At 43.0% G+C, this 27,608-nt stretch overlaps 2 protein-coding genes across 7 annotated transcripts in view; both read right to left on the reverse strand.

The window, feature by feature from the left end:
• LOC125720161 (interferon-induced protein 44-like) overlaps window positions 1–27,608 on the reverse strand; it is a 518,912-nt gene that overhangs the window by 447,929 nt on the left and 43,375 nt on the right. The gene's annotated exons all lie outside the window — the stretch shown is intronic.
• LOC125720156 (interferon-induced protein 44-like) overlaps window positions 25,186–27,608 on the reverse strand; it is a 100,538-nt gene continuing 98,115 nt past the window's right edge. For 3 of the 5 annotated variants that reach the window (XM_048995329.1, XM_048995331.1, XM_048995328.1), the window contains exons 7-8: window positions 26,945–27,045; window positions 26,127–26,391 (exon numbers count right to left, since the gene is read on the reverse strand). In XM_048995329.1, the coding sequence (XP_048851286.1) occupies window positions 26,215–26,391; window positions 26,945–27,045 (278 nt within the window). In that variant the 3' untranslated portion in view covers window positions 26,127–26,214. The other 2 variants (XR_007385360.1, XM_048995327.1) reach the window with 2 other exon arrangements.

The raw sequence follows: 27,608 nt of genomic DNA on the forward strand, positions 1-27,608 counted from the left end.
CTGCTACTACTGTTTTGTTGTTTGATGTCCTTGTAATGAGTGTTATGTGTGTTATGGTTGTTTGTTCTCTGCATTCCCTTACACTTTGTTTTCTCCATCCCACCTTTATTATTACTATTTTTCTCTCCCCATGGTGATTAATGTCTATTATTGTTATGATTGTTGTTTCTGTTTCCTCCTCCCGCCTTTTAAATTTTTTGACCATCAACACCATATCTATAGTAAAGAAAGCACAACAGCACCAGCACACAATCTCCATACCTGGAGAAAACAAGTCTTCCTCCCTCGTCACTCACAATATTCTACAGAGACACAATAGAGAGCGTCCTGAACAGCTGTATCACTGTCTGGTATGGAATCTGCAAACCCTCAGAATGCAGAATGCATTGAGTACTGAGGACAGCTGAGAACATTATTAGGACTCTCTACCATCCATCCAAGACATCTTCTATAAGCACTGCATTTGGAAGGCCACAGACATACTCAGTGACTCATCTCACCTGTCTGATGGCCTCTCAACCCCCTCCCATTTGAAAGGAGACTTCAGAGCATTCAGAACAACTCATCAAGATTATGCAACTGCTTCTTTCCTCATGCCATCAGACTCCTCAACACACTTCCACCTCTGCACTCATGTCTGGACTTCCATTGAAGAATCAGCGCCAGACACTTCCTGCATCAGATGCACATGACATGAACTACCTTGCACTGCACTATATTGTATAAACCCACCCAATGTTCTTTCACTGTAAACTGTTTACATGCATGTCAAAACTGCAAAATGCAAAAATTTCACTCGAGCACAGGGAGCATCCGAAGGCGTGTTAGCATATCTATGAAAACAAGAACAAAATAAACATTTAACAATGAAAAAAGAGGGTTTGAACTTAATATTATGAAAGAAACACATACTGTACAATTCTTCTTTCTGTGCTCGCGAGTTTCATATTTGTGCTCACGAGTGGGATATTTATGCAAAATGTTAAAACTTGCAGGTCCGTATTTTTCAGAGCTCCTCAGCAGAGCCAGAGAGCCCCAGTCTGTGGCCACAGCAGATGTTCTTGTCATTCAGGGCGACTCTTTTAGAAGCAGAAAAACCAAAAACTCATAATTCAGTGTGAGCTGCAGATCACAGTCTCCGAACTAAATGAAAAGCACAGAGGGAACAGGAAGTGCAAACAAAGGAAAAACAAGTAAGGTGAATGCTTCCAATCTGCAGCACATAAAATGTGAGTCACAGTGTTTCATGAGTTGTGCACAGTTTACTAAGTTATTTCTACTTAATGTTAGATCTCTCACAAATAAGTCTTATTTTATTAATGGTTTCAAGGACTTGTTTTTATGCTTTTACCAGAAACATGGTTAAATAAATGTAGTAACTATATTAACTGAGGCAGCGTCACCAAACTTTATAAATGTCTCACGGCTGGAAAGAAAGCTGAGGGCATAGCTGACCAAAGCTGAGGGCATAGCTGACCTAGCGGTTTGGTGATTCCTTCCAATGCAAACAGGCGTAATTTGGTTAGAGTATCTCTGTGCAGTTCCAAGAGGGAATCTTACTAGTAATTGTCTACAGCAGGGGTGACCAACCTTTTTTAACTCAAAATCTACTTTTCAAACTATTGCATTTCTACATAGTTAACAATCTGGGGCATCGTCGGTGATGCAGTGTACTTTTCCATTGTTGAAAGTATTAAAGTTTAAAAAATTAGGTTAAATCAGCAAAAAAGTAAACCATGTCACCTTACTTTGTTTTACCTGCATCGGGGGCGTGTAGTACCGCTCTCACCCGAAGATTGCTATTCACATTCTAAATTGCTGCATTAGCGCGTATTGAAATCGCATTCGCATATGTAATGAGGTGGAGCTGGAGGGTGCGATCTGGTTGGGGCATGGTAATTTCATTAACCTGGCTGCAACAATTAAGCAATCAACACGCGTATATAGGACCCGGTTGTGGTTGCGTGTGTGACTGATTTGCAAGCGTGACGTGACTCTCCGTGCGCTAGTATCTCCTTTTCCGGAAGTTGTGGCTATATCCAACGCTGCAGGTAGGGCATCAGTGGACGGGGTCGTTTGCTTGCTGTATGGGTGGTTGTAATGTGCTTTGGTATCTTTCTTACAGTTGCAAGGGCTTGGTAAATCTAGCAGCTTGCGGTTGCTTCCGCTTTTAAGGTTTTCCAACTTTTACCGCGTGTAATCTGCCAGGTATGTCTCGTCTCCTTTTACCAACGTTTGGGTAGTAGGGGCATACCTAATACTGTGTTTGTATTTGTAGTGGATCGCGACTTGGAGTGTCCCGGACCGACGTGAGCCAGACCATCAACGGGATACTAAGTCACTACAATTGCTGCTGTTTTGCCCGGATGTTTTATGTTTTAATTGGTTTTAAGTATTAATATGTTTTATTGATTGGATGTACATTGGGGGGGTGTCGTTGGGAAGGCTTGGTGCTGGGCGGTGAGGATCCGTGTCGGGCGATACCGCGCTGCGTGGTCGCGTGGCGTTCTTTTAGCCCACCCCTTGGGTGGATGTACCTGCATCATGTACTGCGGGACCCCTTAGAGTGTTGTCTGACTGTATGCCTCCCATTCCCCTCCCGATAACAGCTGCCTGGTTTGGGTTTCCTCTTTTGTCGTGTGATTGGAGTGTTTTTAATATGATTTGATCTGTAGTATTTGTGCTGTGATTTTGGTTTTAGTAATCTGCTGTTTGGTTTCTTTGTGTTTTTATTTTGGAGTGTTAACAGCAGCCTAATAAAGGGAGTGTTTATGGTCTTCGTGTCTCCCCTATGGTGATCATGAATCTGTGTCCTTTTATATTGGAGTGGGTTTTGAACTCCGGTATTCTAATTCTCTGGGTGCAATTCCCAGAGTGGCGTAGTCGGCTTGTCCATTTCCGTATTCCCTCGCTACTTCCTCCCTCAGTAACGCCACAGATTTGGCGTAGTCGGCAGGATCTTCACCAGCATATGGTGGAGATGTGATTTCCTGATCACTCCCTTTGAAGGATAGGTGAATTTTTATCTTTTGTTTTATGATTTGGTTTTGAATGTGTATGTAACCGAGAGGCAAAACAGTAGCATTTGTGTCCGTTGAGCCGGTATTTTACGTAAATTTGCTGAGTCTCGTAGTCCACCTACTTTATTGTCATGGATGATGAAGTGCAACAGCTCTGGGGTTTGGTGGGGCAGCTCCAGGCTTATATTGATCGTTTGCGCCAGGAGCGAGCAGAGGCTCCAGATCCCTCCGTCACCCAATCCGCCCCTGCACCTCCACCTGTTTCAGCCGAGCATCGTGATTTTTACCGACCGGTTTGCTTTTATTTCTAGGGACCGGAAGTGTCCCATGTTTGGGGGCAGGTCTGGGGTGAGCTTCGAGGAATGGGAGGACGAGGTGCAAGCATGTATGCGGGCTCGGCATTTGTCATCTGCTGATCAAGCATTTTTTCTGTTTGACCACTTAGAGGCGGGAGCCAAGGAGGAGATTAAACATCGCTCCGCGGTTGAACGGGGTGACCCGGAAAGGATACTGGCAATATTGCGTGAGCTGTATGGTTGTTCCTATTCTCATGTATTGTTGCAGGAAGCTTTCTTTTCTAGGAAGCAACAGGATGGGGAGGGTCTGCTTGAGTTTTCATTGGCCCTAATGAGTTTGATGGGTAAGATTCAACAGGCTGCGCCACATGCGGTACCTAATGCCGAGGTAATGTTAAGAGACCAAGTTATGGAGCATGTTGCTGATTGTGCACTCCGTAGAGAGTTGAAACGACTGGTTCGGTGTCAACCCTCCATGAGGTTGTTAGATGTACGGAGGGAGGCTCTTAGATGGGAACGTGAGGGTACCCCCTTTGGTGGGCGCGGTCGCAGTTTGTCCATTCCCGCTGCCTATGGTATCTCCTATGGGTTGCAAGGTCAGTCATACTCTGCCCCTAGGGTGGTAGCCGCAAATAGGGAGTTTCTAGAATTAAAGGACCTTCTGACACAGCAACAAGAGCAGATTAATTTGCTCACTCGGTCTGTATCACTTTTGCAGGCCTCTAAGCAAGTTCGCCACCCTCCTCACGGCCCTGTCATTTGTCGCCGGTGTCAGCAACCTGGTCACTTTGCACGGAATTGTGAGGGATCAAAGGTTTCTGGTCCTAGGGACCCACCCTCTTCCGGCTCAGTGTCAAGCCTTGCCCAGTCTGGTCAGCAGCCGGGAAACGAGTACCCGCCGCGTTGTTGAGCCACAGCGCGGAGGGGGTTTCTACTGGCTCTGTAGTGGAGAAGGTGGGGATGGTGTCTCAGTTAATGTCATCTTGTCCACACATCAGCGTTAATATGGGTGGGGTGGAGGTATCCTGCTTGGTGGATACTGGATTGATGGTGTCCACGATTACGGAAAGCTGTTTTAGGAGCCATTTTGAACCATGGGGGCCTGATCGATTGAAGCTGTCAGTGGCTGCAGCTTCGGGCTGCCAATGGCCTGGCCATTCCGTATGTTGGGTATCTGGAAATGGATGTGACCCTTTGTGGTAGGGAGATACCAGGTTGTGGTGTATTAGTGGTCAAGGACCCACCAGGGGGTGTAGTTCCCCAAGCACCTGGTGTTTTAGGGATGAACATCATTAGTAAGTGTTATCGCGACCTGTTTGGTCAGCATGGGCCGCTTTGGGTTGAACATCCGCCTGTGGTGCAGGCCCCGAGGTCAGTCCGGCAGGCTTTGCAGCAGTGTCATCAGGTTGATGCGATCCCTACTGAGTCCTGTAGGACTGTGCGTGTAAGGGGAGGCAGGGCGTCTCGTGTCCCTGGGGGTGTCCTTGCATTTGTTCCGACTACCTGTTCTGGTCACATTGCGCACGGCTCTGTCTTGTTTGAGCCGCATGCGGCTGGGTTGCCCGGAGGGCTTTTGGCCCCTTCAGCTTTGGTTCAAGTGGATCGGGGAACTGCTTATATTCCAGTGGTTAACGTGGGTACGGAGGCAGTGGTGTTATATCCCCGTACCATTCTGGGGAGGCTGAGTGATGTTCTTATAACCAGTTTACCTACTGGAGTTGCTGAAGTGAGGGCAGTGGCTGGTTCGGTTACCGATCAAGTTGCCCATGCTTCCATTGAAACCCGGATCCAGGAACTTGATTTGTCAGCATTGCCTAGTTCAGAGCAGGATCAGGTAAGGGCCGTCTTGCTGAAGTTTAGCTCGGTGTTTGCTGCACATGATGGGGATTTGGGTTGCAGTAACCTCATTTCCCACGAGATTCCATTATTGGATGACATTCCGGTTCGTCAGCGTTATCGGCGATTACCTCCCTCTGAGTATGAGGTACTGAAGGCCCATATCCAACAGCTGCTTGAGGCACAGGTCATTCGGGAGAGTTGCAGTCCCTATGCGTCCCCCATCGTTCTGGTTAGGAAAAAGGATGGTAGCCCTCGGTTGTGTGTGGATTATCGGCAGCTAAATAGTAAGACCCGTAAGGATGCTTTTCCATTGCCTCGCATCGAGGAATCTTTGGATGCCCTTTCAGGTGCATGCTGGTTTTCTACCCTCGATCTAGCCAGTGGTTATAATCAAGTGCCCGTTGCGGAATCGGATAGGACCAAGACTGCCTTTTGCACGCCTTTTGGGCTTTTTGAGTGGAACCGAATGCCATTTGGGCTTTGTAACGCGCCTAGTACCTTTCAACGGTTGATGCAGCGAATCTTTGGGGATCAGCATTGTCAGGCATTGTTGCTCTACTTGGATGATGTGGTGGTCTTTTCCTCCTCTGTTTTACAGCATCTGGAACGGTTGGAGTTGGTACTTGGACGGCTACAGCGGGAGGGCCTTAAAGCCAAGTTGGAGAAATGTGCTTTCTTTCAGAAGGAAGTTGGTTACTTGGGTCATGTGATTTCAAGCCAGGGTGTCTCGACAGACCCTAAAAAGGTTGAGGCTGTGGCTACGTGGAAGAGGCCTTCTAATGTTTCTGAGCTCCGCTCCTTTTTGGGGTTCACTAGCTACTATCGCCGTTTTGTGGAGGGATTTGCACAGCTGGCAGCCCCTTTGCATAAGTTAGTGGCAGAGCTAGTCGGGACAAAGTCGCGAGGCGCTTCAGGTCGTTCTCTGGCTTCTGCATGGACTGCACAGTGTGAGCTTAGCTTTGAGGGCTTAAAGAGTAGATTGGTGGGGTCACCAGTGTTGGCCTATGCCGATTTTTCTTTGCCTTTTCGATTGGAAATAGATGCAAGCCATGGGGGCCTGGGTGCTGTCCTTTCTCAAGAACAGGGTGGCCTTATTCGGCCTATTGCATATGCTAGTCGGGGCTTGAGGCCCGCGGAGCGGAACATGTCAAACTACAGCTCCATGAAACTCGAGTTTCTTGCGCTGAAGTGGGCCATGACGGAAAAATTTCGTGAGTACCTGTTGGGCGCTAAGTGCATTGTGTTTACTGATAATAACCCCCTCGCCCATCTTTCTACCGCCAAGCTGGGTGCCACCGAACAGCGGTGGGCGGCTCAACTTGCGGTGTTTGATTATGAGCTGAAGTATCGGTCGGGTACTAGTAATAGAAATGCCGATGCTTTGTCTCGGCAACATCTACCGCCTAGTTCTGCCTCAGATCGTCCTGGGACGGCTGTCCCAGTTGTCGTGCAGCAGACCCCGGTACCCAGTAATTGCATCTTTGCGTCACAGGCGGTTGTTTCGGTCTTTCCGCAGTGTTCTTCGGTCGACTTGCGAGTTCAGCAAGAAGCTGACCCTGATATTTGTAGCATCCTGACCTTTTGGAATAGGAGGGAGCGTCCTACTGCTGTGGAACGGGGTCAGCTATCATCTTCAGCCTTGTTGTTACGTCAGTGGGACCGTCTGGTGGAAAAGGATGGGGTGCTGTATCGGAGGATTCTCCGTCCTGATGGGGGTGAAGAGGTGTTCCAGCTGGTCTTGCCCAGGTCTTTGCAGGTGGTGGTGCTGAAACAGCTTCATCAAGATCATGGTCATCAAGGTATCGAGAGAACGAGTCAGCTAGTGCGGCAGCGGTGTTATTGGCCAGGAATGGCGTCTGATATTACATGCTGGTGCCAGGAGTGTGAACGCTGCCAGGTCAGTAAAGACTCTCAGCCTGTTCCCCACAGCTACATGGGACACTTATTGGCCTCACGACCCAATGAAATCGTAGCCTTGGATTTCACCATTTTGGAGCCAGCACGTAATGGGGTGGAGAATGTGTTGGTGATGACTGATGTCTTCAGTAAGTATACTTTGGCTATACCAACACGGGACCAACGCGCCTCAACAGTGGCGCATGTTTTGGTGACCGAGTGGTTTTACAAATTGGGAGTTCCGGGTCGTATTCATTCCGACCAGGGCCGTAATTTTGAGAGTGCCTTGATGCATCAACTCTGCATTTTGTATGGTGTTAGTAAGTCACGTACTACCCCTTATCATCCAGCGGGTAACGGTCAGTGTGAGCGTTTCAATCGTACTTTGCACAATCTTTTGCGGACACTCCCTGCGTCCCAGAAGAGGGATTGGTCAGCATGTTTACCCCAGGTGACATTTAGTTACAATACTACACCGCATCAATCTACTGGTGAGACACCATACTTTCTTATGTTTGGACAAGATCCCAAACTGCCTGTGGATTTTTTGTCGGGCAGGGTTCAAGAACCAGTGCCTGGTACAGTGAACGACTGGATAGTGGAGCATCAAACCCGACTTCAGCTAGCTTTTGAGGGTGCCAGGGAGCGTCTTGCTATGGCCGCAGGGCGGCGTAAGGAGCGCCATGATTACCGGGCGAAGGCTGCACCGTTACAGGAGAATCAGTTAGTGTATGTACGTGATCTTGGAGTCCGGGGCCGACATAAAATCCAAGACCTCTGGAGTTCAGTGGTGCATAAGGTATTGAAAACCCCTAGGTTGGGGGGTGTGGTTTATACTGTCGCACCAGTTGATGCTCTAGAGAAGGTCAAGCATGTTCATCGGACCATGCTTAAGCCCTGTGTTGGTTGTGAAGTCGAAGGTGATCCTCAGCCTTTTCCAGCTGAAGAGGTGGCTACCTCCGAGGACTCGTTTGAGCAGGAGCTCTGGGTTCGGATCCCTGCAGTGGAGGGGAATACAGTGTCATCTGCCCCGGGGGCTGCCTGTACAGGTCTTTCCCAGTGCCCCCAGTCGTTAGCTGCAGCGTTGCCTCCAGACATGCCAATTCACTCTGGGGTAGGCGGGGAGGAATGTGCCTCTTGGCATACGGGTACTCCTTCAAGACCCTCTGTAGTCACCACTCAAGTGATGGAACAGCCAAGTACCAGTGGGGTAGGGATACGAAGAACCGCCAGGACCACTGCAGGCCGACATACTAATCTTTATCATCTTCCTAGGTCGGTAGGGGGCGTGGCCTTAGGGGCTGAGAGTTCTTCCGGACCTGTGTCTCATGCAGTAGGGGCTATGTTTAGACCTTGGCAGTAACCCTGGGTTTGGTTTTAGCTGTCCATCGTCGGGACGACGATGCAAAATCCTGGGGTAGATTGTAATGAGGTGGAGCTGGAGGGTGCGATCTGGTTGGGGCATGGTAATTTCATTAACCTGGCTGCAACAATTAAGCAATCAACACGCGTATATAGGACCCGGTTGTGGTTGCGTGTGTGACTGATTTGCAAGCGTGACGTGACTCTCCGTGCGCTAGTATCTCCTTTTCCGGAAGTTGTGGCTATATCCAACGCTGCAGGTAGGGCATCAGTGGACGGGGTCGTTTGCTTGCTGTATGGGTGGTTGTAATGTGCTTTGGTATCTTTCTTACAGTTGCAAGGGCTTGGTAAATCTAGCAGCTTGCGGTTGCTTCGGCTTTTAAGGTTTTCCAACTTTTACCGCGTGTAATCTGCCAGGTATGTCTCGTCTCCTTTTACCAACGTTTGGGTAGTAGGGGCATACCTAATACTGTGTTTGTATTTGTAGTGGATCGCGACTTGGAGTGTCCCGGACCGACGTGAGCCAGACCATCAACGGGATACTAAGTCACTACAATTGCTGCTGTTTCGCCCGGATGTTTTATGTTTTAATTGGTTTTAAGTATTAATATGTTTTATTGATTGGATGTACATTGGGGGGGTGTCGTTGGGAAGGCTTGGTGCTGGGCGGTGAGGATCCGTGTCGGGCGATACCGCGCTGCGTGGTCGCGTGGCGTTCTTTTAGCCCACCCCTTGGGTGGATGTACCTGCATCATGTACTGCGGGACCCCTTAGAGTGTTGTCTGACTGTATGCCTCCCATTCCCCTCCCGATAACAGCTGCCTGGTTTGGGTTTCCTCTTTTGTCGTGTGATTGGAGTGTTTTTTAATATGATTTGATCTGTAGTATTTGTGCTGTGATTTTGGTTTTAGTAATCTGCTGTTTGGTTTCTTTGTGTTTTTATTTTGGAGTGTTAACAGCAGCCTAATAAAGGGAGTGTTTATGGTCTTCGCGTCTCCCCTATGGTGATCATGAATCTGTGTCCTTTTATATTGGAGTGGGTTTTGAACTCCGGTATTCTAATTCTCTGGGTGCAATTCCCAGAGTGGCGTAGTCGGCTTGTCCATTTCCGTATTCCCTCGCTACTTCCTCCCTCAGTAACGCCACACATAGTAATTTGATGAACAACGCAAAGGTGAAACGCGATCCAGATACGTCCCCGTCAGCACCATAAAAGTGGGGGGGGTGTGGCCAGGTGTCAGTGCTTCATTCATGCTTACTCTCAGTGAAATCAAGCATGGTACTGTGATAGGATGCCACCCATGCAATAAAGTCCATTCCTGAAATTTCTTCTCCAGTAAATATTCCATGTTAGTCAGGGTTCCCACTCTTTTTAAGGAATCATTTTCCAGGAGCGGGGGTGGCATGGTGGTGCAGTGGTTAGCACTGTTGCCTCACACCTCTGGGATCTGGCTTCGAGTCTCCGCCTGGGTCACATGTGTGTGTGGAGTTTTCATGTTTTCCCCATGTCATCGTGGGGTTTTCTCCGGGTACGCCCATTTCCCCCCCACAGTCCTAAAGCATGCTGAGGCTAATTGGACTTGCTAAATTGCCCATAGGAGTCTGTGTGTGAGTGAATGGTGTGTGAGTGTGCCCTGCGATGGGCTGGCCCCCCATCCTGGGTTGTTCCCTGCCTCGTGCCCATTGCTTCCGGGATAGGCTCCAGACCCCCCGCGACCCAGTAGGATAAGCAGTTTGGAAAATGGATGGATGTTTTAATCATGTTTTAAAATTCTGTTCTTATATCCTTTTTGAATTTAAATTCTTTATTCTGTATTTTTATATTATGTGTAAAACACTTTGAATGACCACAGTGTACAAAAGGTGCTATATAAATAAACCTCTGTGAAATACTTTGCAAGTTAGCATACTAGCAGGACCAAGTCACTATAATGATGCGGCACTACTTCAGTTTTTTGGTGATCTGCCTCTGAAGACTTCAATTTGGTCACCCATAAAATGTGTCTGCAAAGGTTGAAAAAGATCCATAAAATTCTTTTACGTGTCCACAAGACCATGTGTCTTTAACAGCTGTTCTTTCCTTCCTTTGCTGCCACATAGCAATGTTGCTTCATCTTTTTGGAAATGTGTCTCAAAATGGAGTCAGGTGTAGATTGTCATGCATTTAATGTTTTTCTAGTGTAGTATCAAGATCTATCGAATAGTTTTGTTCAGTTCCAGTTGTTCATCTATAAAACGTGTCTGTAAAGTTGGAGAATGACCCTTCATATTATTTTTGAAATATCGCACTCAACAGGATCAAATGTCCAAACTGCCCTTTCTTTTCCATCACTATGTGTCATGTTTGAGTTTTGTGCAATCTGTCTCAAATTTGACTAAGTCCAGTACATACCCCAGATAAAGTTCCTGCAAAGTTTGAAAAAGATCAGCCAAATGAATTTTGACTTATCACACTCACGAGAAAGTGCCTGCTGCTGAAGGCTGGTACCCGGACCATATGTATTCCCAATCCAGGCAATATAACTAAACAAAGCAGATGTAGAGCATAGAGTTTCACAATATAACATGATGACTCAGGCGATTATATTACCTTTGTTGTCTGGCTGACGGCTTTCATTCCTGCCCTGGCTTGGCCTGTTATGTTGCCACGGAAGACAGAGTTGATGGAGTTGAAGAAGCTCGATTTTCCAGCACCAATTGCACCAACTAGAAGAATCCGAGCCTGAGGCACTGAATCAATAGTGGGTGCGTAATTTTGCAGAGATTGCTTGAGATCGTTTTTTGTCCTAAAGAAATAGATATTTAAATTGGAAATGGAAATTAGTAAAAATTCATCAGGGATACAAATAATGCTATATCTTATTACATATTACAAGGCTGTGCACATTTGAGAAACCAAACTTAAGGGTCTTACACAAAGGCCCAACAGTGAACACTCTTCCAACCATGGCAACTAGTGACCCTCCGATTACAGGCAATGGGAAGAGTATTCAAACATATTTTAGAAATATATGCATAAAATTATAAAACTGCTACTCATAAAAAATAAAAACTGTATATAAAATTTGACAAAAACTGGCTTCATACCCAGTGTCCCATTTAACAGGCCTCCATGGATTATCAAGGAGCTCTGATTTGTTCTCCATTGTCTTTGGGGTACTTCCTCCATTTCCCTTTTTCCGCAACAACTTTCCAAACATTTTCCAAGACCAACTTCCAGACCTGTTTAATGACGGTACAATAAAACTGAGCATAATTCATTCCGGAAACGTGCTCGTAATCCAAATATATAAAAGCAAATTTTCCCGTAAGAAATAATGGAAACTCAGATGATTGGTTTCATAACCCAAAAATATTCATATAAAAATGATTAATACAAAACATAAAGTAAAAGTATTGTGGCGTCAGGTGGGCTGAAGCATTGCAGGAACACAGATAGACACGAAAACTCACTTCACGGAGAGAACACACTTTTTATTGGTAGTCCTGAAAAGGACTACATCAGACACCCAACAAGCATCAAAACCCAATTACACATAGTAAACACAGGGTTGTCAGACCCCGAACTGTAAGACGCACACACAGTGGGGGATTTACGTAAGCGAATTACACACGAGGATTGGACCGGCTAAACACAAGACACGGGCAAACTCACTCGACAATAATGAAATGTAACCATTAACAATAAGAACACAACAACGGGTATTTATTTCCTTCTTAACCTCCACCTTAATCACCTCCTTCTGTTTACCGCCTTCTTTTCAACTTTCTGCTTGATGGGGGCCATTGTTCTAGTACCGTTTCTAAAGAAAAGTCGCTACACTTGGACACAAATTTAAAAAATGCAAATGCTAAGAGATAATAACTATTGGTTCAGATCACGTGACGCTCGGCACACGAAGTGGATACGTACTCGTATTGCAAGACATTAAGTTATAATTTATTTAAAATTTTTGCTCGTCTTGCAAAACACTCACAAGCCAAGTTACTCGCGATCTGAGGTTTGACTGTACTGTGTTTTCCTATTCAGTTCAAAACAGGTTTGTCACAAACTGCCACATTACCCATATGCATCAAGCAGTTTAACAATATACCTTTTCAATACTTCCTAAGGGTTGCTTTGGAGTATAACATTCATTAAATGGATTCGCAAAGTGCTTGATGTGAGAAAAAAATAGGTGCTGCTGACAACAAGAAATGTTCCTAATACTCTGAAGAAAAAGAGAAAGTCGTTTCGGTCCACTTCAAGTATTGGATTTTTATGGATGGTCGGTGCCCATCGACCCTGACCTATGTGTCTTGTCCCCTTTTGACCAGGCTGCCATAGTTACTTTAGTACTGCCGGAGGTTAGGTGTAGGGCTATAACACTCTTCTCCATATTCGCTTTTCTGAGCTGATCCAAAGCCGACACTTCACTGTTTGAACCCTCACCTGAACTCCTTGGAGATCATTATGTGAAACCAACTGGGACTTTTAAACTATATGGACCTGAACTCAATTCCAATTTAATACTGAACCAGCTTTAGCTCAATGTTACTGAGTGGATCTTAGCATGCGGTCGAAGCAACTACAACTGCAGACTATTTTATATCTTAACTTCTTTAAAATGATAAATTAATCATTAATCATATACTAATGTCAATGTAAATACAGTTTCATGCTCCCCGGTCACCCAGAGGAGGATGGGGTCCCCGTCCGAGTTTAGGTTCCTCTCACGGTTTCTTCCTGCTAGAGGGAGTTTTTCCTTGCCACTGTCGCCTCAGGCTTGCTTGGTGGGGGTTCAGGCCGGTTATATGTAAAGTGCTTTGTGACAATGACTTGTTAAAAGCGCTATATAAATACAATTTTATTGAATTTTGGCCAGCAGGTGTCACTGGTCATCCTGCTTCCCCCCTCACTGTCTTGTAGCCCTTCAGCCCCTAGTGTGTTTTCGCTGCTCCTCTGGCCACCACACAGCTCAGTGAGTTGAACGTGCAGCAGTTTTAATTATAATTTAAAACATGGCACTATTGAATCCATGAATCTGATTCTTCAGAAGGGTGCTGATTGCAGCACCCTTGGAGATCATTATGTGAAACCAAGGGTGCATCTGTAATTGCAGATGTAGTGCATCCTGATTTTGCTGAGTTCAAAACATCCCTGAGTGAACAAGGGAAGGACTTGCATTTCACTTCTTTTACAAATCACACTCTTCATTTTTTGAGCTTATTGGTCTGTATTTTCCTCATTTTCAAATTTGGGAAAATTAGGATGTCTGTGTAGTGCCAGCCAGGCAAATCAAGTAAATCAAGATGTGATTACAATTTTGGTGGTGACGTAATGGTTAGGGAAGTGCAATTGGGATTGAAATGTTGCTGATTCAAGTCCCCAACCAGCAAGGTATCACTGAGGTACTCTGAGAAAGGTACTGCCCCCTACACAGCTCACTCCTCAAATTCATAGGACGCACTGTTGTAGTGTACTGTGTCCTGTCAACAATGACAATTAATCACTTTCACACTTCTTACGGAAGTAAAAACAACAACTCCACAGGAGCAAGAAGGGAGAGATGAAAACAACAGAAAATAAAATGTTGTTAATCTGGGGGTTATTCTTTGTATGTGGATTTAAAAATCCATGTGATTTTAGTGAATGCGAGGATTTTCAGGAACGCATGAGTCGCGTTGTAGCAAGACTGACTATCAAGTTACTTATTGTCTGAAAAAAGAGTTGTATGTCCTGCTTTCTCCACTTTTGAACTAATTCTTCTTCCATTACTCACCTACACTGACTTACTAGCTAATGGTGTAACGTTTGCAAATGATTCGCTTGCAGGGAACAAGTTTCTTACAGGAACTAATCACTCATGTTCACTTCCCTGTAAAGATATATTCTTTAGGTTCTTTTGCTGGTCCTCAGAAATATGACATGAAAGCTGCTTCCCTCCTTGAATTTGGCCAATGAGAGCCGCTGAAGCATGTAAGGGCGTACTTTAAGTAAGAAGGTGATTGGCTGGAAACTAAACCTGATTGAAGCCATACGTTTACAGTGAATGAATGACTGAGAGTCTCTAGTTTAGTTCCAAACCAAATATACGAGTTGGTGAGTGAATCGATGAACTAGAGTCTCTCTACCCCTTCAGGTCTCTCGGTCTGTACTCTCAGAGCTGTACCTCAGTTGCTACTAAAATACACCATGAACTGGTGTAGTATACTGTATAGCCTACATGTGCAGTGACCTCCCCTATGTTGCAACTGGATTTTAGACATGTAACATTTTCATGAAACAATTTTAACCAAAGTTTGTTAGTGTTTGGACCAGCTAGCTGACTGCGAAATGAGCTGTTATGTTTGAATTTTTAACAAGCATGAGTACGTAAGGTACAGTGCTGAGACTAAGACTTTAATACAATAATTCAATATTTCTCTCACATGATTTATTGGGAGTATTAAGTTATTTAGCATAAATAATAGTCAATTTTTTTATGTATTGGATCAGAAGTGTTTCAGATCTATTTTATGCAAACAGGAAGTGCCACTGAACGAGATATTTCTTATTTAACAGTTAAGAATTGTCAAGGTTTTTGTATTACGCTTTTTCTTGGATGCTTTGGACAGTTTCTCTAAACAATCTTAAGGTCGTCTCAACTGCTCATGCATTTCTCAAAATTTGGATAACAAGCAAAATGAAATTCAGACCGAAGATAATCACAGCTGTGATACATTACAGTTCAACTGCACTCCGTCTCTTACGTTATTGCTTAAATATAAATATGATATGAATACAATGTAAATGATTCATTCAGCCAATCTAAAGTGCATATATCTAATCCTATAAGAAACAAAACTATACAATTTATGAATGAATTAAAGGAATGAATAATTACATTCTGTTGTGAGAAACTGACTTAAGACATCTCAAAAAACACAATTTCACTGGACTTTTCATAAAACCCACTAAATGAATGAGCTGTGAGGTTTCTTACATTTTGCATGCTATTGAAATATAGACTTATTTGTTGAACAAACTCACCTTTTTCCAAACACCCTTGGACTGCCGCAGTTTAAACCAACTATTTAAAGTAAAAGTAGGAGTTCAAAGCATTTTTATATAGACAGACAGGTAACAGTTGCCACGGAATGGTTCATGAATATTTAATACTGTAGCAATTCCTACTTCAGGGTTGTTGTAGCCTACAGCCAGGGGCGTGGCTAGAAATTCTGCCTCCCCCCCAACACACACACACACACACACACACACACACACACAGATAATACATTTTATATTTTTTACATATTAAAGGACCACTGTGAAGTAAGAACATGAGAAAGCTTCCTCAAAGAACTCAAGTAAATTTGTTAAACAGGATGAACCTCTCCTAAATCCATGTTGGTTACAGTACCTGTCACAACAAGGACTCAGATGTGCTCAGAAAAAAAACACATATATTGAATCTTACATTTCCAGTTGATTCACCAAGAAGTACCGTGACAGGGTAGTTTCATGGAATGCAATGTTCACATTCTGAGACACCCCTTCTAGTTTTGTTAGCTGTCTAGTTTCCCTCTGCTCTGATGGAGGAATGCTGTTATACAATCTAAGCAGAGGGGAACAGAAACAGGTAAATCATGCAAGTTAAGATTCTTTAAGTGACCATAATTTTCACCACAGTTCTTGCACAGTTCTCTGAAAGCTGTCCAGTCCTGGCTTATGTATTTGGTCTCATACTGTGAATCAGAACCTGCAATCTCACCAAAAAGCTAAAAATGCAAAGCAGGAGCAACTGATCCAGTTCTGGCAGGTTGAGAAACCCGTCGCAAGGTGGTCGGGGCATTAAATACCCCACTGGCCATCTTTCACCCCCCCCCCACAACAGTCACTGTTTATCTATTTAGTCAGTCTACTATACGAGTAATTATTGCTTCCCTTAATTCTGATGTAATTATTGTTTACATGCACATTACACTGTATATATGAAGTTTTGTGTCCGGCCCCCCAGTTTCTCACTGTGGAAACCTTCCCCCCTGCCACTTTCTTTCTGTACTGTATGTCACACTGTGTCTTTGAGGATCGTTATTTCATGTGACTGTATGCCTGTATCTGAATGGTTTGGCAATAAAGCCCACTTGATTTGCCTAGACTTTCTGTGGCAGATGTACTGACATGTTTGCTCCTGTATCAGGTGTAATTTCGTCACAACATGCGCATAAAAACATGGCATGTTATGTACGAACATACCGCACATGCCTAAAACCGCAGTCTGCATGCCAGAGGAGGGCAGAATGGCGAGTTGTGCTTTTCCTACTCATGCATATGTATTCAGGGGAGGATCAAGCTAAAACTGGGAGTTTTGCCAAAAAACATGGGAGAAGATGGCCAAAGAGACATGGGTTATGTGTTCTGCTGCATGTATGAAAATTGGGTGGAAAGATAACGTCTGGTTTCTGTTGAAATATATTTGCGTCTGACAAGCAGGTGTAATGCAGGTAGTACTTTTGCGTACATAGGAAAAATATCAAGAAGCATTGCCCCCCCTTCAGTCCATGATCCCTTTTACAGAAACCAAAAACATTCATATTTCATAAATGTGCAAGTTATATTCGATTTCCAAATATCCCAGCTCTGTCAATGATCAAGCCTCTAGTCAGAATGTGTGAGCATCGTTGGTTTGTTAACCGGAGTCACTGGCCATAGCTATTGGGGATACCCACCATCACGTTAAACGTAAGTAAATTATATAACAACATATTGACTAAATATGAGGTGTGATGTTTATTCTCAATACTTGGAACAGTAGTTGCAATGGAGCTGGTGGACAAAAATGTATCAGTAATTTTTTGTGAAATAAATAAAAGCAATGCTTAGTAAGCATGCATCTGTATTAGATCTCATGCATCACTTGGTTATTCTGTGGTAGACAGCACTGTTTCAGAAGGTGAAGCTGCACTGAAAAAGCAAAACAAAGCTCTTCATTCTCTGTGTTTTTCCTCTCATTCCAATACTTGAAAATCATTAGTTTGTTAATTTTAATGTAATTTTCTTATTTTTTATATTTGAACCTATTTTTTTACAAGTTAAACTGAATAAATTGTTTACCTTGAAGCCACTTCAAATATCTAGTGTGATTGATTACTTCAGATATATTAAGCTGATTCAATATGTGGCCGGCATGGTGGTACAGTGGTTAACACTGTTGCCTCACACCTCTGGGACCCGGGTTCGAGATTCCGCCTGGGTTACATGTGTGCGGAGTTTGCATGTTCTCCCCCTGTCATCGTGGGGTTTCCTCAGGGTACTCCGGTTTCCCCCCCCCCCAGTCCAAAAACGTGCTGAGGCTGAATGGAGTTGCTAAATTGCCCGTAGGTGTGCGTGTGTGAGTGACTGGTATATGAGTGTGCCCTGCGATGGACTGGCCCCCCATCCTGAGTTGTTCCCTGCCTAATGCCCCTTGCTTCTGGGATAGGCTCCGGACCCCCCATGACCCAGTAGGATAAGCGGTTTGGAAGATGGATGGATTCAACATATCTGACGTTTTATTTTTTTCAGTGTACATCTGCCGTTAAACGACAGGGCACAGTGTGGGCTGTGGACTGGCCAAGGTGCTGGGTACACTACGCTCTCTAATGTACGTTCATCTGCCCATATAAGTCTTGAGGTTCTCCCCATATGATTTTTTTCTCATATGTTGGACACTGAAAACGTGTGGTCATGTGACTGTGATCTCCAAGTTGCTCCAAGTGTGTGTGAGTGTGTGCTCTGCTATAAAGTAGCATCTTGTCCGTTGTCTCTCATGTCCTGTGACACCTGGAATACTCACCAGGCTGATCATCACCACCCTGTACAGGATAAGCAGTGATGGAGGATAGCTCAACACTCTTCCAAAGTAAGGTGCTCTAGTTCCCTTGAGGACTTCAGACTGGTTGCTCTCACTAAACAGGTTTTCAGCGCACAAATACCTTTGCTGTTTACTTTACTGCAAGAAGCCCACGTCCTGTGTCAGCTTCTGAGTAGTATATACTGTAAGCTGTTTTAACAGATTATTTGGATCACTGTTTTCATATAATAATATTAAAATAAAATAATGAAATAATGAAATCTAAATGCTTTTTTTTGCATTTTAAAAACTCTCCAGGTCCAGTGATTCTCTTAGGGAGATTTAACATTTCTACTTCTCGCCTACCATCTCTTTGAAGTCACCTGTGACCAAACAGATGTCTAGTGCAGAGTAACTATATAATCAGTTAATAAACCATGCAAAGCAAAACAAATATCTGATTAAATTGTGGAAATATGCTGTTAAGACTTGTCTGGTATGTCTGGTCTCTTACAGTAAAACTGATATTGAAACTTAACTGTAACAACATCACAAGATCGCAACACAAGTGAGTGTGAGTGTATGCTCCGTTGTAAACTAGCATCCTGTCCATTGTGTCCCTTGCCCTCTGCTACTTGGGATGCTCACCAAGCTCAGCACCACCCTGTAGGATAGTGTAGCTTAGCACTTCTACACTAAATGAACACTGGCTGAAGCGGCCAGCATGAACAGTTTCCGGTTGGAGAATCAGGGACTGGAGGTCTTCTTTATATTTTACTGAACTTTAATTAGTCTTGAAAGCAGATGAATTGTTTGTGGGTGAGATCTGGTTGTGCAGGATGTGAGATGCATATTTGTGCTCTATGCATGTGTGGTATACAGTATGGGAACAGAAATAAAGTTTGAGTGCGGCATCTCAGTCCGACTCCACTGCTGTGTAATGAGCTGTGTAGATCTAATATAATGATATAATAAAGAAGCACAAAATACAATCAAACAAGATTTATTTCCAATTGTACTTACAGACAATGCCCCACAATGCAATTCCTCGCAGGATAAACTGAAATGCACCTTTTAGCAGCTTTGTGCACAATGTGTCCATTTGTTATCATGCACTGAATTAACTTCACGCAAAGAGAAGTAGTGATTTCAAAGAGAAGTGGTGCTAAGGATCGATGCAATTAACAGCTGCCCCTACATACCAAAGGCATTTTACATCAACCCAACAGTCAAAACAGTCATAATTATGGTTAGTGCCTAGTTGAACCTGGCAGTGAGGACAACACTGGTTCCTTTGAGGGGGATCCCAACCCTGACTGCTGCTGTCTCCTCTGCACTAGGGGTCTCATCTTCCACACTCCCTCTCATCCTTCTGCCTCCCTGGACCTGTACTGACCTTGAAGAGAAAGATCTCTGTCCGATTCCACTGCTGCTCAGTGAGCCGTGTAGATCTACAGCCCTTCCCTTCATCAAAAGGTCTCTTGTTTTCACAGCACCTGTAATGTAAGTAATTTACAGTAGGCTTGTAGTTTGATTACCTGACATATTATGTAAGACGATTTTATTATCTCTAGTGAATTAGTATTCTGTATCTAAGGGCTAAAGTAGATTTAAATTAGAAAGCTAAGCACTTTGATAAGATCTCCTAAAGAAATTTTGTGTGAATTAGAATCTGAGACCATTTCAATTGATAATTTCCAAACCCATTCTAGAAATCAGTCTTTCAGAGACACTAAAGCAAACTCGAAATATACATGGAGATCACTGAACCGAACCATACTGGATCATCAAGTTATTTTTATTAGCATGTATCTGATTATTGATTACATCTTACATTAGTATGTATCAGATATTTCAGGTGCAGAAATCCAGGCCAAGATTTTGTTTCCAACAATCAGTTGAGTACTCTGTGACTGTGACTCTTTATACTCTACTGGTTGGTTGAAACAAAATCCCGGTTTGCATTTTTACTTTCTGGACCTGAAATGACCACCTCTGGTATCAGATTATTGATTACAACTCACATTAGAATGTATCTGATTATTTATTACATCTATACATCTATTACACAGATCTCGACACCATCAAAGTCAGCCGATAGCACTGACTCCAAATATGATAAATTCATTGTGTCTTTCTACTGTGTGGCCTAATAAAAATTGTCCAAGTAATTGTCAGCAAAGTTGAGCATCTGCTTCATGGCGGTGAGGAGCAGGATGTCACAGGCATCATTCAGCTCAGTCTCGTGAGAGTAATTCTTCACTGGAGGCACATTTGACTCAATGCCCAGATGTCGACTTGCTTTTTCTATCTGCAGAGAGACACGCAGTTAACATATACATTCCTTTTCAAATATTTTCTTCAGCTGCTGTATCATGAGATTAATGTCAAACACACACAATTGAAAGGGTTCAAATGTCTTTAGGAGATGCTGCTGAATGCCGTTGTACAATAGAACCTCTGGTCACGACTGTAAATTGGTCCAATACTCTGGACGCGACCCAATTTGTTTGTGACCCAAACATGCTTCTCCCCTAAGATTGCATGTAAATGTAAATACGATTAATCCGTTCCAGACCATACATATTATTTAAAGATTTTTAAACACAAAAACAGTTAATACCACCATACAATGCACAGTCAATTACATGTAAAAACACTGAATAACACTGAGAAAACCTTGTACAACAGAGAAAACTGCTAAACCACCGAAAACATTACAGAAGCTGCGCCAGTTACTGTATAACAGAAGCTCCCCGTCAGGTTTTAAATCATAACTTTCTGTTTTGGTTATTGGTCCATATGGGACAGCTTCTGGGTCCAGACCCGGACCGCGATCCGCCTGTTAGTGACCTCTGATAGTTAGTGAGGTGTTATAGTTACTTAGTAGGTTAGTGACCGCTGCTGCTGGCTCCATGTGTGATGTTTGTTTGTTCACTCTGTTTCCTCCTACATTCCACAAACATTCGCCAAGGTGAACTGCTCTCTCTCACTTTGTCATTGTGTTTGTCTGGTTGTTTTGTTGCCCCTGGTAACCTGTACGGTAGTTGGCATCTTGTCAAATGATATCCAAAGTCAACTTTTAGTTAAGAGTCCTGCTGCAGGTTTCCACCAATACTGTCCTGATACATCAGTGCAGCTCTTAGGACTGATGGTGTAGCCTTTAGGACCGATTCCAGTGTTAGACCCTGAAACTCACCATATTCTTCATGTAGCAGCTGCGGTACACATTCTTTAAGTCCTTCTCCACATGTGGGCACGCTTTGTCCACTTTGGTCAGTAGTACTACTAGAGGGACCTCTAAAAACATCAAGAGAAATGTCAATCACATTTACGATGAAATATTGTACGGAACAAGCCATTATCAGATGACACGGTTTCATAAGCAAACCCACAGCAATCAGCACACTGATGTCTGTCTTATTCTTACTCAGAAGCACCTGCCAGCATCACTCTGCCCTTCCTGAATCCACATGTGCTCAACTCAGCTCATGTTCACGTCCCAGCATCCCATCCCCTTAAGTAGGCTCTATGTGACAGAACGCCCCCCAGCTTCTCACAGATGGAGCAGCTCTGTGTGGAGGAGCATCCAGGAGCTCCTTCAGTAACAGCATGAATACTGTTTATGCCAAAGGTACGGAAAACATTCAGTTTACCATTTTCCATTCTGGGAATGTTCTCTTGGTTTTTCTTAAAATCGAAATATGTAACTTGCAAATTGCATCCAAACTAAACTTTTTATGTATATATGTGTGTAGAAACCATGTATATATCATGTAACTTAATAAATAAAAAATTTCTGTAGCTTTGCCAGAAATGGTACTCATGGTTCAGGAAAAGAAGGTGATAAAACACATACAAAACAGCTGATGAATGCTTATGAATTTAAACCCCGAATCATCCCCCCCCCCCCCCCACACTGCAGAAATGCAGGTGATGAGCTGTCCATCACATACACCACACAATGGATCCTGTCCTTAAGAGTCAATGTGCTGCATGCCTGACAATTATCGGCTTCAATTGGCTGCACAGGGTTGAACTAAACAAAGAGAAAGGTGTGAATGACATACAGTCATGCACTGACTTTGAGTTCATGAGGAAATACTCCGTGAGTGAGATGTGACATCTGTATTTATGCATAGAAAAACAGCAGTATAAAGGGGAAACATTATTTCCTGACATGCAGGATAATTGGTTCCAGTTGCTAAAACAAACACACAGTAACTCTGGACCCCAATATGGATGATACTAGTTTATAGACATGTGATTATATATATATATATGAATGATTTCCAGCCATCTAACATACTTCTTTCCCAAAATATGAGTATTATCAGTATGTGGGTCCAGAGGTTCTGCATGTCTGATTTAGCAGGAGGAACAAAATATCCTGAATGCCCTTCACATTGAGATGGCTGAATGTCATTCAGGTACATAATTACAAAAATTATTATTATCAGTATTGGGGTCGAGAGCTGTTAGTGTTCAGCTTGAATGCTGCAAAAACACCTCGAAAACAGAAAAGAGCTGCCATGTGACTGTTTGTACCAATCAGCTTGAGAATAATTATCTTTTCACAGACTGCCAAAGACTAAATAACTAAGTATCAGATATGGATCAGTGACATATAGCCGATACCTGATCCATCTAATAGGTACAGTATGGATCAATGCCGATACTTGTCCCGAATATCAGATCGGCGTACCTCTACTTTTCAGTGCCGTTAATTGTGCATTTTTAGTAATGGGACCAAAATGTAGTGTTCTCAGTGCATACAGTAGTAATTCTGTACATAATTAGGCATTTGTATATTATATAAAAAGTCTAGATATAAAATGACAAAGTAATTTGACATGCAGAATGTATAGTACAGTACTCAGTAGTAGTAGTAGCCACTCAGACTAGCAGACTGTAATGATTGACATTAGGGGTGCCTAATTGTTATTCATGAAGTTTCACAATCACGGGGATGTTCCATCACTTACCCTCATGATTGTGAAGCGGTTACCCACATTTCACCAACCATATAGAAAAGAGGAATGCCGTTTCAACGGATTTTAAATCTGGCCTTTTTTTATTTCTGTCTTTGTCCAGTTCATTCAGCCAACCCAGTTTTACAGCATCAGTCACAGAATCGGGCCCTGTATATCTGTTCCCCGTGTGGCCAGCAGGTGTCACTGGCCATCCCACGTCCTTAGTACCCTAGTGTGTTTCCCTGCTATCTGGACCACTGCTTGGATTAATGGGTACAGTGAGTGGGTAAGAGGCAAGCGACACTACTGTCACGGGTTGTTGATCATCTATATATTAGTTTTGTTTTTCTTCTCCATGTTAATTATGTTCTTGTTGTGGTCCTTGTTGTCTGTATCCCTGTCCCAGGTTATTCATGCTCATGTCTAGTTTAGTTATATTTCTGTGTTATCTGTGTTTTCCAGTATCTCCTAGAGTACATAGTGTCTGTTAAAACACCCCATCTGTTCCTAGCTCCTATTTCTTGCTTGTATAGTATAGACATTTGTTATAAATGAACCCAGTGATCTTGACTAGTAATCAGACTCAAACGCAGCACCGTGTCATGATGTTTGAGTGCCCTCTAGTGGTAGATAAAGATGCAGGAAGATTAGACGCATTGCTTGGAAAGTGAACATTTAGCATGTTCTACATACAGCGTAATGTGTGGAAATCTGACTATGCACACCAGAGAACTTCGATGCATGTTCTTATTTTTACAGAATAACTCACACAGAATGTCCTGTGTCTGTGCCAGTCCCAGCAAGCAAAGCTGCATACATGTACACAAAAGAGAGACATTACAGTGTCTGGAATAAGTAGGAAGGTTCCCTGGCTCTGCCTCTCTGCAATTTAACTAGCAGTTTCTTGGTTCTGCAGATGGATGGGGCTGATGTTTATGAACTCTTCCCTGGAATATTACAGACCGTAGCCATAGTAGCAGAGTATCCTGGGAGCCAGTTGCTACACTGTCACATGGCTGAGAACATATTTGCTGGTATGGAAACCAACTTCACCATCAGGAGCCAGGCAGGTGGAGGGGATGACCTGACAGGATTGGAGTGTATTCAAAACACCCAGAAAAATTCTAAAAGTGCTACAAGAATATGAATGACTAACACTACAGTTTAACAACCTGAAAAATGAGGAGGAACTTCTTGAGTGATAAGCATAGTATTTCATACCTGCTACTCCTCAGTGACCTATAACAAACATCGTCTCCCTTCTGTAAAACAAATGTGATTCTTTTGTGTCTTTTGCTGACACTAATAGATGAAAAGTGTACCTGAAAAAAACTTCAGCAGAAGGCAATTTAAAGGTGGCCATAAAATGCAAATTTTCAGTATTTGAAATTATTCTCTGGTGTCTATAAAAGGTATGTGAACTTGGTTTAGTTGAAAAATGTCACAGTTTAACGCAGGAACTATTTTATCTGCCAAAATCCACACACCGATTGTATCACTGCACATATCTTCTGTGCTGTGATACCATTGGGGAATGGAGTTTGGTAGATTAAAATTGTTCTTACCTGTACATTACACTGCTTACTACAAAGTCTGTGGATTATGATTCCTGGTAAAGGGACACTTTTTAAATGCATATTTCTGGCACTTTAATCACCAAAGAAACAATGGCATTCAGTTCCATTATAATTGAGAGAAGACATTTCTATGGCTGATATCTCCAAAACTGGGCAGCTCCCAGCAGAATAAACTTGATGGATAGATAGCACTAAAGCACCTCTAAAACATATCTTTTACAGTTTTGGCCCTTTAAGGACTCCAGCGATGAATAACTTAAATCTGAGACCATTTTAACTGATGTTTTCCAAATCCACAGATAATCAAATTGACAGAGATACTGAAGAAAAGTCGAACTATAGACATTAAACACTGAACCAAACCATGCTTAAGATTGAGGGAGACACTGACTCATATTAGAATCATCAAGTTATTTTATTAGCTTAGCATCTAATCCAGTGTAGGGTTACAGTGTTGTGGAAGAGAAATTTAAAGTCTGGTACCCCTAAAAAATTAATAAGTAAGAGAGCTGAGAGCTGCTGGGATTGTGGTCAATGCCTTGGGCATTTTTTCACTGAAAATATGGTTATTCACTACAAATGTGACTAAGAGGTTTGTGCCTGGTTTCAGAGTGTGCCCCCATGACCCATAATTACTCTCCCGTCTGGGAGGAAGCTCTTAGTTTGCGTAGAACCTACCCTGGCTGTCACTTTGTGTAGAACACAGTGGTGGTGAATGTGAGACTGACTCTTGCTTTGCTGAATTAGAGAACATGGGTAATATGGAATACTTAGATACAGTGGGAAGGAATCAAATAACTGAATCAGTGTAGCTTAAGAACATGTGATACGTATACTCTCAAAATTGATGTACAAAGTATAGAAATGTTATATTATTTTTAATGAAGTGTCTGGAGGTTGTCAGAAATGATGAGAGCGAGTAAGGAAAGGCAAGATTTGTGAGGATAGGGAGTGAAAGGCCTTGGAAGATTATATGAACTGGAGATGATCTAGCAAGAAAACAGCAGGTGAGCAGCTGGTGAGCTTGTGCAGGAGCATCACTAGCAGAAAAGGCACAGTATAAAAAGTATGTTGATTTGTCAGTCTGGGGCTTCTTTGCATTCGGGGGAATCCATGTTCGAACAGATGCAATTAACAGGATACCTCTCCTACTCTAAGGAGCCAGTATTTCATTTTTTGTCCGTCCAATTTTTTTAACTTCCACAGTGTATACTTGATCATGTATTATATATCTGATTGTATTTATGCATTTGTAATTCATACCAAAGTGAAAAGAGAATTTTGAATCCAAGGTGTTAAAAGGTTTGTGTGTAAGGAAAGGTAAGGAAATAGGCTAATGCAGGTTTACGGGGACCTAATGTGTGTTATAGAACACAAGAAACACAAGAACATGGACAGCAGCTCTCGACAGCATCAGAGTGAGGCATCAGCATTGCCCCCAGATATAATGTATTCATCTACTCTGTGTCTTCCTCCCAGTTGTCAAAGCAATTGTCAGCAAAGTTGAGCATCTTCTGCATGGCGGTGAGGAGCAGGATGTCACAGGTGTCATTCAAATCAAGCTCATGAGAGTAATTCTTCACTGGAAGCACATTTAACACTGGGATGCCCAGACTTTGATGCACTTTATCGATCTGCAGAGAGACATACAGTACACATATATGTTCCTCTTCAAATATATTTTCATCAGCTGCTGTACTGAGACATTAGGGTCAAACAGCATTGTAATAATAATCACAATTGAATTGGTATAAATCTGTCTTTAGCAGATGCTGCTACATGCAGATGCACAGTGAAAAAGCGCTTGAGGGCAATGAAATGTCACACAAATATTTAATCTATCCACCGATTACTACAATCCCTGTACATGGGCATGGAGAGTCTATCACAGGAAACACAAGACCCAAGGACTGAGACACCCAGGCCAGGATGCCGGCTCATTGCAGGTTACACAGTCACACACTGTGGGAAATTTAGAGATGCCATTTCCCCCAAATGCATGTTTTTGAAAAATGGGAGGAAACACATAAAATTACAGGGAGAACATGAGAATTGTACAGACACCACTGAGAGATTTGGCTGCTTGGAAATATGTTGCTTTAAGAAAAAAATATTCAAGACAAGGGCTTGTGGGCCAGCTAAGTGCAGCCTTTAGGACTGATTCCAGTGTTAGACCCTGAAACTCACCAACTCCTTTATGTAGCAGCTATGGTAGACGTTCTTCAAATCCTTTTCAACAAGTGGGCACGCTTTGTCCACTTTGGTCAGTAGCACCATTAGAGGGACTTCTAAAAACATCAACAGCAAATACTCACTAGTTACATTTACAACAAAATATTGTATGGAATAAGCCATGAAATGCATAGCATTCCGCACATTGATGTCTGACATACTCAAAATCACCTGCCAGCATCATTGTGTTTTGCGTGGATCCAAATGTGTTGACCTGAGCTTGTGTTACTGTCCCAAAAATCACTCTCAACCCCTTAAGTGGGCCCTGTGTGACAGAAAGCCCTCCAGCTTCTCACAGATAGAGCAGCTCTGTGTGGAGGAGCATCCAGGAGCTCCTTCAGTAACAGCATGAGTACCATTTCTGCCAAAGCTTCAGGAAACATTCAACTGAATTTTTCTTGGCTTTTGCTAAATACAGTGGTACCTCGGTATACATCCTTAATCCGTTCCAGATTCTTGGACTTCTACCAAACAGGAAGGGAAAATGATCCTTTCCCATGAAAAAGAAAATCCTGTTGTTACTAGCATATTATACATTGATGGGGTTGTATAGAATAATTGAAATACTAAAATCAATCAATAAATAAATAAAATAAATAAATAAATACAAAAGCAATTA

This window comes from Brienomyrus brachyistius, chromosome 24, assembly GCF_023856365.1.
Source record: "Brienomyrus brachyistius isolate T26 chromosome 24, BBRACH_0.4, whole genome shotgun sequence".
Classification (NCBI taxonomy): Eukaryota; Metazoa; Chordata; class Actinopteri; order Osteoglossiformes; family Mormyridae; genus Brienomyrus; species Brienomyrus brachyistius.